This window comes from Schistocerca nitens, chromosome 4 (genome assembly GCF_023898315.1).
Source record: "Schistocerca nitens isolate TAMUIC-IGC-003100 chromosome 4, iqSchNite1.1, whole genome shotgun sequence".
Taxonomy (NCBI): Eukaryota; Metazoa; Arthropoda; class Insecta; order Orthoptera; family Acrididae; genus Schistocerca; species Schistocerca nitens.
The window spans coordinates 877,659,934-877,672,580 of NC_064617.1; the positions used below are offsets into that span (position 1 = coordinate 877,659,934).

At 42.2% G+C, this 12,647-nt stretch overlaps 1 protein-coding gene across 1 annotated transcript in view; it reads right to left on the reverse strand.

Moving 5' to 3' along the window:
* The window catches only part of LOC126252637 (dorsal root ganglia homeobox protein-like), a 123,882-nt gene that overhangs the window by 24,767 nt on the left and 86,468 nt on the right, over positions 1 to 12,647 (reverse strand). The window contains exon 2 of the mRNA XM_049953540.1: positions 253 to 390. Coding sequence (XP_049809497.1) covers positions 253 to 390 — 138 coding nt within the window. The remainder of the gene's footprint in view (positions 1 to 252; positions 391 to 12,647) is intronic.

The window sequence follows — 12,647 nt, forward strand, 5'->3', positions numbered from 1 at the left end:
CACTCACACAGACTGGCAGATGCGACCCCCACTTAGTTGGGAGTGAGTGCTTTGAGGCTGGGCGACTGACATTGGTGATGCAGATTGATATGAAGGAGTGGAGAGCACACAGGAGCCTAGGACACCCATCCACAAGGATGACAGAGACCTGAGAAGGTTATGTTAACGCTTACGGAGATTGGCCATTGCGACCCTCTTGGTTGGGAGTGAGCGTTTGCTTTGGCGCTGCCAGCAAGTGTCTGGGCGACTGACCTGTACGCGTGCCTCGGACAGGCTGATGCGCAGCGCCACCTCCTCCCGCAGGAAGACGTCCGGGTAGTGCGTCTTCTGGAACAGGGACTCCAGCTCTTGCAGCTGCTGCGGCGTGAAGGTGGTGCGGTTCCGGCGCTGCTACAAGCCCACAAGCCGCACTCACACACTGCGCTACACATTCACTGTGCTCCTACAGCTACATCTCCTAGCATTTACAATGCAATTAAAATTTGCGAATTTCTGAAGAACTATTCATTGAACATAAATTTAATTTCAAACATATTTAGCAGCTTTGAACGTAACTGTATCCAGTATACGGGTAATGTGAACAAAAACGCCCTCGGTCACAATTTTTCACGTTTTACCGAACTACGCTTAGCGTTTCGGACCCTGTGGGCCCTTCATCAGGTGCAAATTATCTTAATACCCAATTTACGTCTGCCTTTGAGCGAGGTGAAGTGCACATTCTTGTTATAAGAAGGTTGGATGTTATGTTTTGTGTTTCGTGAAGCAACTGCAGGAAATATGATAAGGTACAGTGGAGAAATCAGTGATAAACTTATCGAACAATTCGGGAAGAATATTTTTAACCTTTTAACGCAAGAGACATTGGTTTATCCCTCTTCTCATCGCATATCACGTCACTCAAGGCGCACATTGCTTTATACATTTTAAAAAAACTTCACAGATGTAGTTTAACATTTCATTGAATTACACAATGCATTTATGATCCTGTTAGTCAGTTTCATGTTCCATGGATCATTTGGCACAACAGATGTGGAAAGAATCATTTTAAATTCCCATCGCAAAAGTATGAGGTATTTTTAAAATGTGTAAATAAATGTGCGCCTTTACTGACGCTACGTGCGTTAACAGAAAACGTAAACCACCGTCTTCTGGCGATAAACAGTTAAAAATGTTCCTCCCCGATTGTCCAATAAGTTTTTCATTAATTTTTCCACTGTTTCTCACCATATTTTCCGCAGTTGCTTCACGAAATACAAAACGGAACATGTAATCTTCTCGTGACAGGAACATACATTTCACCTTACTCAAACGCTGAAGTAAGTGATTTATTAAAACGATTTGTACCTGAAGATTGACCCACAGGGTCCAAAACGAATCGTGTATTTCTATAAAGAATGAAAAAAAAATGTGAATGAAGGCCTTTTATTCGTACTTCTTATGTATTATAAACAACTTACAACTACGAAGAACTTTGCCACATAAAACATACATATATATAATAAGAGTTATAGAACGAGTAAGAAGACTTGAAATACTGCAGGTAAAATATCATAGAAGTCTCCCCCACTTAGACGTTCGTGAGGAGTCTTCTGGCCTCTCCAGGTAGACAGCCGAAATCCAGTGTGTGGTGGAATGTAGACAGTGGAGACCTTTTAGATCAGGGGTGGCCAAGATTTCGGTTCGTGAGCCACCCCCAGGCATTAGCGCTCAGTCTCGCTGCACACTTCCCCCACACGCAGTCTGGACGGGAGGAGGGGGGAGAGGGGAAAACTGCGAACATGCCACATTTAAATGGCAACACAGTCGCATTGCATAGACTTGGCTTTACATTTCACATTTCTCAACAACGTAGATCAGAAACAAAACAAATTTTCAGTATTATTTAATTACATTTGGTGTCCTGAAGACAATATAATTTTAATCTGGTACAAACTGCCGGCATATAGACAGAAGCAGACAATTTCACAGATTTTAGAAGTTGCTATGTAATCATGACTTATTTAGTTGTGTAATCACGAAAAGGTCATTCACACGAAACTGTCGATCGAAAAATATTGTAGCACTTACGCAACCTCATTATGGAGACGTGGAAACTCTACACAAGGAACGCAACATAGACGTCATGGACAGTTTTAACGTAAAAGTATGTGTCGGTACAACGGGAATTGCCATCAGTTACATCTGCACATGCACAGGAGCGCTTTCAACTGAAACGGTAAACGGTCTCGTTGTAATTCTTTAAAGGCCACAATGGATTCTTCAAACCTCGCGTTTTCTTTAATGGCAGCGAGCTTACGGAACTGGACTGTGTTTGACAGAAAGTGTCCCTCCTATAACGCGATTTTCTTTTTAAATGCATCCCCGTCAAAACAAATGTAGTTGCTTTTCACCTTGCAGTGTCTTTCTGTGGGCAGTGTTCAGTCAAGTCCACTTAAGCTGCAAAGTCTGCAATCCATTCCAGCCGGCCGGTGTGGCCGAGCGGTTCTAGGCGCTTCAGTTTGGAACCGCTTGACTGCTACGGTCGCAGGTTCGAATCCTGCCTCGGGCATGGATGTGTGTAATGTTGTTAGGTTAGTTAGGTTTAAGTAGTTCTAAGTTCTAGGGGACTGATGACCTCAGATGTTAAGTCCCATAGTCCTCAGAACCATTTGAACCATTTGCAATCCATTCCAGATGATCTAATTTTCGTTCCTGCACTCCTTTTTCCTTCTTTAGTTCAACACTCAGCGAATTTTAAACCAAAAATCGTTCCAGACATGCTCATTGACGTAAGCAACGTATGTTCCATAGTGACAATGGCCTTCGTTCAGTTTCTCCGGGCAGAGAGTTGAAGCATCGACTTTGGAGAAACAACACAAGGGAAATGTGACGCAGTCGTGTGAGCTGAAAGATTTTACCTTGCATGACGATAGTCACGAAAGTATGCACAATTTCGTAACTTGCGGTTTGACTGTTTCTAACTGGAACGAGAAGGAACAAACAATAGTGAGAAAAGGCCGTCTCCATTCTGGCGGTGACGTAGTGGGATTCTCGGAAAGAACGTCGAGTGTTATCCTTCCCAATGACAGCCCCCACTGCCCAGGCATAGTTTGAAACTTTTTCACAGTCAGCCTTGCATCGCACAGAGTTTGCTTTGGTTCCTTTTAATTCGAGATTAATCCTTGGTTTTACGTGGAAAAGAGGATCCATTTCCCTGTGGAGGTTCGAATCCTCCCTCGGGCATGAGTGTGTGTGTTTGTCCTTAGGATAATTTAGGTTAAGTAGTGTGTAAGCTTAGGGACTGATGACCTTAGCAGTTAAGTCCCATAAGATTTCACACACATTTGAACATTTTTTGTTTTTGAGGATCCATTCCTGCCTTCTTGTCTAAATGTTAGTCTCCTATTTCATGACAGCTTACACATCAGCAACATGTTTAGTGCTAGCGTACCATTACATTGGAGATCACAAGCCCTTTCTTCGAGTACGGGCCAGGAATCTCTGGCTGTCGGAACCGATAGGTCATGCACGTAGGTATACGCAACTACTCTTTCAGTAAAGCTCTGCCTGGACTGTAACTTAGGGAGGAGTTGAAAAAAATGCACCACAATAGACTGTCAGAGAGGGGGTGCCGCAAGGCACTAACATCTACATGCGTCACTTCCAGCACAGAAAAAAAAAAAAAAAGTGAAACAGGCAAGCCACGCTCATATGCCGACAAGAGGACTTTCTCTATATTACAACTGATATTGTATATTTACGCAAGACGTGTTTAGCTCTCCCAAAAGCATCACTAAAAATCTTAATTTGTACCACAAGCGTAAATAGCTTCCTGTAGTTATTTTACGCAGACCATTTATCATACAAGATGTTTCAGAACATCCTGATGTGACCACTTCCCAAGGTCGACAGTCTTTTTTCTTTCCCAGTTCAACCATTTCCTCTGCTGTATGACAAATTTTTTGTAAGCTTAAATAAGATGAATTACGAGGTGGAACAGAAAGGTACTGGCAAAGATTCGGGAACATTCCGCACAAATACAAGAAAAAGTACGTTGTATTGGAGATGTGTCCAGAAACGATTTACTTCCGCGTTAGAGATCATTTTCTATAATTCTATACAGTACACAGAGAAACACACAGGAAAACAGTTTACCGGTCTACTACATAAAAGTCTTCGTTACACGAAACTTTCAGAACGACCTCCTATATATGACAGCCCGCCATCACATCGAATCCCGGAAGCGCTGTTGTACGCCTGGATTATTTCGTATAACATGGCAGCCTTCCAGAATACGGGCACCCAGAGCCTGTGCATCTCGTGCAGATCGTCTGTGCACAAGCACTCCCAGAGGGACAGCAAGTAAAAGCCACCATCTCGCGTGCAACAGGCGTCATACTGCCCTCGTCCGACGCCTCTCGCCATAAGTGGACGATAAAAACAAACATTTAGCAGTTTTGTGAGCCAGCGATACCGGCCACCTTCCATAGGCATTAGAATAAAACTGCTGGGTTAATACGCGAATAACTATGTTCTTTACATTGCGATCTACCGATGTTGACAGTACTTGCCACAATTCGGAATTCCGTGACCCGGCAGCTACTTCTTTTTTTCTTTTTTTAAAAAAGAATAAACTAGCATATATTCAAATAATTTTATTTCAACACATTTTAAAGTGATCACCAAACGTTTAATGTTATTCAACTTTTCAGACACTTGGACATTTAACGCCAGATTAAATCATATGGCTGGGACACCAACTTTACGTTTAAATATGACAGAATGTAGGTATGACTGATAGAAGCTGACCTCGGGGAAGATCAGTTTGGGTTCCGGGGAAATGTAGGAACACGCGAGGCAATACTGACCCTACGACTCATCTTAGAAGATAGACTGAAGGGAGGCCATCCGAAGTTTATGGCATTTGTGGATTTAGAGAAAGTTTTTGACAATGTTTACTGGAATAGTCCCTTTGAACAGGATAAAATACAGGGAGCGAAAGGCTGTTCACAATATGTACAGAACCCAGAATGCAGTTATAAGAGTCGAGGTACATGAAAGGGAAGCAATGGTTGAGAAGGGAGAAGGGAGAAGGGTTGTACGCTACCCTAGATCTTATTCAGTTTGTACACTGAGCAAGCAGAAAAGGAAACCAAAGAAAAATTTGGGGTAGAAATTAAAGTTCAGGGAAAAGAAGTGAAAACTTTGACATTAGTCAATGACGCTGTGATTCTGCCAGACACACGAAATGACTTGGAAGAGCAGTTAAACGGAATGTACAGTGTCTTGAAAGGGGGGTATAAGATGAACATCAGCGAAGCAAAACAAGGATAATGGAATGTAGTTTAATTAAATCAAGTGGTGCTGAAGGAATTATTGTAGGAAACGAGAATTTGAAAGTAGTAGATGAGTTTTGTTATTTGGGTAGGAAAAAACTGATGATGGGCGAAGTAAAGAGAGTATAAAATGTAGAATGGCAATGACAATGAAAGTGTTTCTAAAGAGGAGTAATTTGTTAACATCGAAGTTAGGAAGTCTTTTCTGAATGTATTTGTGTGGAGTATAGCCATGTATGGAAGTGAAACATGGACAATAAACAGTTTGGACAAGAAAAGAACAGAAGCTTTTGAAATGTGGCGATACAGAATAATACTGAAGATTTGATGGGTATATCGCGTAACTGATGAGGAGGTACTGAATAGAATTGGGGAGAAAAGAAATTTGTGGTACAACGTGACCAAAAGAAGGGGTCAGTTGCTAAGAGGCATTCTGAGACATCAAGGCATCACCAGTTTAGTATTGGAGAGAAGTGTGGGGGTAAAAATCGTACAGGGAGCCGAAGAGATGAATACAGTAAGCAGCTTTAGAAGACTATAGATTGAAGTAGTTTCTCGGAGATGAAGAGGCTTGCAGAGGATAGAGTAGCGTGGAGAGCTGCATCAAACCAGTCTTTGATGATGATGTTTGGTTTGTGGGGCGCCCGACTGCGCCCTCATCAACGCCCGTACAAAGTCCCAATCTTTACACACTCCAATCTATCCACTTTCATGAATGATGATGAAATGATGAGGACAACACAAACACTCAGTCCCCGGGCAGATAAAATAGCCAGCCCGTCCGGGAATCGAATCCTGGACTCCGTTATCCAGAAGCAGCAAAGCTGGCTGCTAGACCACGAGCTGCGGACCAAAGCAGTCTTTGGACAACAACAACAACAACAACAATAACGATACAACACAAATCTCATTATTTGAGTGATCTCGGTTTGGGACTGACACAACGTACCATAACGTCTACTACTTCACGGGAGTAGAAGGACTTTGTGGTAAATAAGCTTCCTATTGCATACGACAGATTTTCAAAGGGTTCCTACCTCATCGAGAGAAGGTCTGTATGTCATGCACCCTAAATTACGGCATGACTAGCTTTGAATAATGCTTTACACCACCCTAACACGCACTTCCTCTCTTCATATAGCTCTCTAATTAATCTTCTTTCATTTCGGCCAGCTATCGATCGTGTCACTTGAATAGTGACCTTCCAGAAGCTTAAACATGCACTGACTATTCTCTCTTAGAGCCTCCTTTCTTTCTTCAGCGCACATCTTGCCAGTTTACAACTTTGGCTTCTCTAAAGAATGCTGATGTGTTCCGAGTTTCTTCTTGAACTGATAACGTTCCTGGATGTCTTCATTTTTGAGATCCATTTTTGCAGATTCAGTCAAATCTTTTAAACCAGAAAGAGTTGGTTATTTGCGCAGAAAGAGAGCAAAAATTCACATGATAAGTCTATTCGATCTAATACTTATCGTACGTTGATGAGAAAAAAAAATTATCCATTTCTGCATGGTGTCTGTCAGTTTGTGCACATCTGAGACCATTTCATCGTTACGTATATCGTCTTCCGTACTCCTTGTTTTTGTCTTATTTTTCCTAAGATATTCCTGAAGATCATCTTGTCCTTAGTTTCTAGTTTCTCGTTCACATTTATCCAGATCACTCTGAAGCGTTTTGCTGTTAGCAGAATCTATTATCTAATTACTGTCCAACAGTGGCTTTGCTTGTCCTGGATCCTCAGTCAGCTGGTACGGCAATTGCACCTCGCTGCCGCTGTTAGTAGATGTGGAGGCTTGTTTGTCAACAATGTACGGTTCTATTCTCTCTCCTAGGAGCCAGCTCTTTTCCTGCACGTTTTTTCCCTGATCTACATCCAGCTCTAAGGTTGCCGCATTGATAGTTATGCCTATTTTAAACCTTATTTTCTTAAAGGAGATATGCAGGCACACTTAGGTTGCTTGGATTTTGAGTTCACTCATTTGTTCTGTGACGATTCCTAGAGAACCTGAAAAGATAGCAAGATCTTCTGTGAACGCTAAGAGATCGATTGTCAGATCTATGTTGATGAATACCATTCTGATTCCATTTTCATTGGCCATGAATTTCGCTTTGGCGGTGGTATCAGCCAAGGTCTACTGCATAATCACTCTCTTTTTGTTGTTAAGCCCATTTGTTTCGGCAACTGTAGTGGTTTGATTCGATCAACAGAGTGAGAGATACTCTCTAAATCAACAAAGGCTACCGGGAACTTGATGCTTCTGAGTTTCAGGTAGATATGAGAGAAGAAACTGTTTTCTCACTAGGTCATTTTTAGCGTTACATGGCTCAGTCTAAAACGGAACTCTTTCAGGATTTCTTTGTTGTCCGTCTGTCTGTCCAGCTGTTGAGAACACTTTTTTCAGGAACGAGTAGACGTACCAAGTTTAAATTTATGTCACATACCAAGGTCTGAAGGCCCTGGGCGCTGTAAAAATTTTAAGCTTCTACTTTTTAAAATGCAATACCACCATACTCTCAAAGATGGCATTTACTGTATGTTCCCCCAATCTCCTCCATTTCCCTGCAATTATTCATTTATGTTTATCTTACGGATATTGCTTATGTTACATATTTTGTAGTTATTCTTTTTTCAAATTGGTTATTGTATCACTCTCCACGTTTTATACGTCCTGAAGTAGTCTTGTCAAGTACTAATTTCATTTTATTGGTTTAGTTTATCAATATAAACTGTGATGTAGCTTCCTGTTCCAGTCTCGTGTTAAAGTTTTTCGTGTTTACTCCCTTTATGTTTATTTACTGTGCAACTTTTTACTTTTTAGACCACACTTTCACGGTAGTTATTTACTGTACGTTTATGCATGAATCTAGATGTTTAACTTCTTTTCCAATGTAGTTGACAAACATTGTAACTTCTTTGGCGACAATAGACAATAATTGTATGAAGAAGGCCTTGTAAACAGAAAACCGACTAACACAATAAAAGTAATACTGTAATACAAAAGCAAACTAGCGCTTTTCATTAAATAAACTTCAAAGTGAGTTCAATCGAAAGATACCGCCATTTTGATACCAGAAAATTCAATCATTACCCGTTGACCTAGAAACACGAAATTTGGCAGACAGTAAGGTTTCACGGTATAAGTAAAGGAAAAATTTCGAAACTCTTAATTTATAATTATACCAGACGAAAAAATATTTCTTTTTTCGTTTGTTATCCGACTTCTGACTTGAAAATAAAACATTCTCAAAAATCTTGGAATCCCTGGGACCGACATCTCGTCAGTATCAATGTCGATAACAGGCGAAAATCGTCAACATCTCCGATTGCTGGAACGGATAAACTGTCTACATACATATCTAAGTTTATGGATGTCCATCTTATTGCATGGACGAGGGACTTCAGCTGATGATATATATGAGAAAGAGTAGAGGAAATGGTGGAAATATGGACCCCCAGTTTGTTTTTCAATAAAATATTGTACACTAATACAGTAATAGTACCCTAATTGATATAGGTATATTGTATTGACAGTTAACTAAGACATTATATTGATTAAATTCCTTAAAATGTCAGAATATACGAGGGTTGGCCAGAATATAAGTTCCGATCGGTCACGAAATGGGAACCACAGAGGAAACCAGAAACGTTTTATTTGCAACAGTTAGGTACACCTTCCACCTACTGCTCTACATAGTCTCCGCTCCAGCTTCCAGTTTTGTCGTAGTGTTGTATCAACTTTCCAATATCCTCGTCATAGAAAGCAGCCGCCTGTGCTTTTGGTCAGTTATCTGCACTGGTCTGCAGCTCGTTGTCAGTGGAAAAATTTTGTCTTCATAGCCAGCGGTTCTTGTGAGCAGACATGAGACTCAGGGGGAGCCAGTTACGGACTGTATTGTGGGTGATCAAACACTTCTCATCGGAAACGCTGCAGGAGCGTCTTCATTGCACCTGCACTGTGCGGCCGAGAATTGGCATCAAGAAGGTTCAAAATGGTTCAAATGGCTCTGAGCACTATGGGACTCAACTGCTGTGGTCATCAGTCCCCTAGAACTTAGAACTACTTAAACCTAACTAACCTAAGGACATCACACACATCCATGCCCCAGGCAGGATTCGAACCTGCGACCGTAGCAGTCGCACGGTTCCGGACTGCGCGCCTATAACCGCGAGACCACCGCGGCCGGCACATCAAGAAGGAACTGCTCGACAGTTGTGTTATGCGGGCTGCATGACACAGGCGAAATCTTTAATCAGGTCCTCATACTTGGCGGGAGACGCTGTTCCCTACGGTTCTTTACGTGCTCACTGTTCACTCAAAACTGAAAAGAGCGACGCGACACGATCGACGGGCATACTAGTGACACAGCCCAACAAATCTGTGCAAAGCTTTACCGGTCCATTTCGCTACCGATCGGAACTTAATTTCTGGACAGACCTCGTATTTATTATTATTTTGTTTCCCAAAGATGATAAATTTGACTACGAACAAGATGTGCAGTTAATATGGCCCCCATGGTGTTTGTAATATGGACCCCAGTATATTTTCAAGATTTTTTGCTGCAAGAAAAATGAAGTCCAGGGTTATTACAAATGATTGAAGCGATTTCACTGCTCTACAATAACTTTATTATTTGAGATATTTTCACAATGCTTTTCACACACATACAAAAACTCAAAAAGTTTTTTTAGGCATTCACAAATGTTCGATATGTGCCCCTTTAGTGATTCGGCAGACATCAAGCCGATAATCAAGTTCCTCCCACACTCGGCGCAGCATGTCCCCATCAATGAGTTCGAAAGCATCGTTGATGCGAGCTCGCAGTTCTGGCACGTTTCTTGGTAGCGGAGGTTTAAACACTGAATCTTTCACATAACCCCACTCAAAGAAATCGCATGGGGTTAAGTCGGGAGAGCGTGGAGGCCATGACATGAATTGCTGATCATGACCTCCACCACGACCGATCCATCGGTTTTCCAATCTCCTGTTTAAGAAATGCCGAACATCATGATGGAAGTGCGGTGGAGCACCATCCTGTTGAAAGATGAAGTCGGCGCTGTCGGTCTCCAGTTGTGGCATGAGCCAATTTTCCAGCATGTCCAGATACACGTGTCCTGTAACGTTTTTTTCGCAGAAGAAAAAGGGGCCGTAAACTTTAAACCGTGAGATTGCACAAAACACGTTAACTTTTGGTGAATTGCGAATTTGCTGCACGAATGCGTGAGGATTCTCTACAGCCCAGATTCGCACATTGTGTCTGTTCACTTCACCATTAAGAAAAAATGTTGCTTTATCACTGAAAACAAGTTTCGCACTGAACGCATCCTCTTCCATGAGCTGTTGCAACCGCGCCGAAAATTCAAAGCGTTTGACTTTGTCATCGGGTGTCAGGGCTTGTAGCAATTGTAAACGGTAAGGCTTCTGCTTTAGCCTTTTCCGTAAAATTTTCCAAACCGTCGGCTCTGGTGCGTTTAGCTCCCTGCTTGCTTTATTCGTCGACTTCCGCGGGCTACGCGTGAAACTTGCCCGCACCCGTTCAACCGTTTCTTCGCTCACTGCAGGCCGACCCGTTGCTTTCCCCTTACAGAGGCATCCAGAAGCTTTAAACTGCGCATACCATCGCCGAATGGAGTTAGCAGTTGGTGGATCTTTGTTGAACTTCGTCCTGAAGTGTAGTTGCACTGTTATGACTGACTGATGTGAGTGCATTTCAAGCACGACATACACTTTCTCGACTCCTGTCGCCATTTTGTCTCACTGCGCTCTCGAGCGCTCTGGCGGCAGAAACCTGAAGTGCGGCTTCAGCCGAACAAAACTTTATGAGTTTTTCTACGTATCTGTAGTGTCTCGTGACCATATGTCAATGAATGGAGCTACAGTGAATTTATGAAATCGCTTCAATCATTTGTAATAGCCCTGTATTGCTTTTTAATTAAAATACGTATTTTTTCATAAATTTATGAAATATAAAACCACAAAAGTACAAAGTAGCACAGTACTAGCGACAGAAGTCACAAACATAGTCCTCTCTCTCCGCCCCTGCACTTCGTTGTGAGCACATTAGGCATTGCACCCATAATTTGCCACGAACATCATTTAAAAACTTGCCGTCACAGAGTAGGCAAAGAGCATCGTCTTTATCTGGCTGGAGTTTACCACCACGCCCTCTACTACGAGTTTGAGTTTGGGTTCCAGAACAAAATGGCTGTCATGTATCGTAAGTCAAGATCCCTCGTCCGCGTCCACGGCCACGAAGATTAGCTGCAACTTTTCTCTCTTCTATGTAAGCTTCTAATTCGTTCTTATATAGAGATCCTGTCACAATTCTACAAACACACGGTTTTCGCCCAAGAGACGATGTTTTCATCTTCTCAGGTATGGGATGGATATCCCTTGGAGACACACTAAATGCAATTTTACTAGGCTGATGGACATCAATATCAATAGCATCAAGGTCCTCTTCAGTCTGAACTCTCTTTTCGGGTTCCCGTTGTTTAGGTTGGTCGGCAGGCGCAGGAATCGGGACTTCTTTCTCAGCGATGAATCCATCATCTTGAAATATATTTCTTTCCAAGGGATAAATTCCTGTTACCCTAAACCCATTTACTGCATTAATGCCAGTTGTACACCGGAGGTAGGCCTTGCCAAAGAGAGACGCTATATCATAGGATCCAACAGGTTTGCTTTCATGAAGCATCCACTGACGAATATTCTCGCTGTTGTGAGTCTTAAGTGCACCCATACAAATCCGATATAGGGGTTGCAGTTTGTGTGTTGTGTGTGGAGGCAGTGACAAAATTGTGATGAAGTTATTTCTTGCCACATCAGTATTCCTTACATGAGAGAAGTGACCATCAAGGATGAGTAGAATAGGCGAAGTCTCTGTTGGCTTTGTTTCTTCAACAAAATGTTTCAACCAGTCCGTGAATAGGTTTGCTTGAACCCAACCAGATGGGTGGGCTCTTCCAATTGACCCAGGAGGAGCACCTTTCATAAGAACGTCTGCCATATTCGTTCTCGGGAATATGGACGTAGGGGGAACATAAGAACCTCCCGCACTCATCGAACAGATGACAGTTACTAGAGACCCACGCTCTGCAGCAGTCAGAGAACAAATTTGGCGTTTACCTCTGCTTGCAATTACTTGCGGTATCTTAGTCTGAACGACACTAAGGCCTGTTCCATCCACGTTCCATACACGATCTTCTGGATATTTATGTTTCTGGTATTCAGTTTGTAGCAAGTCGTGGAATGAGTTAACTCTCTCACGGGTAAAGCCTTTTGCTCGAACATGCGATGTTCCGGTTGGCTTTATAATTGAAAGCTTATCTTG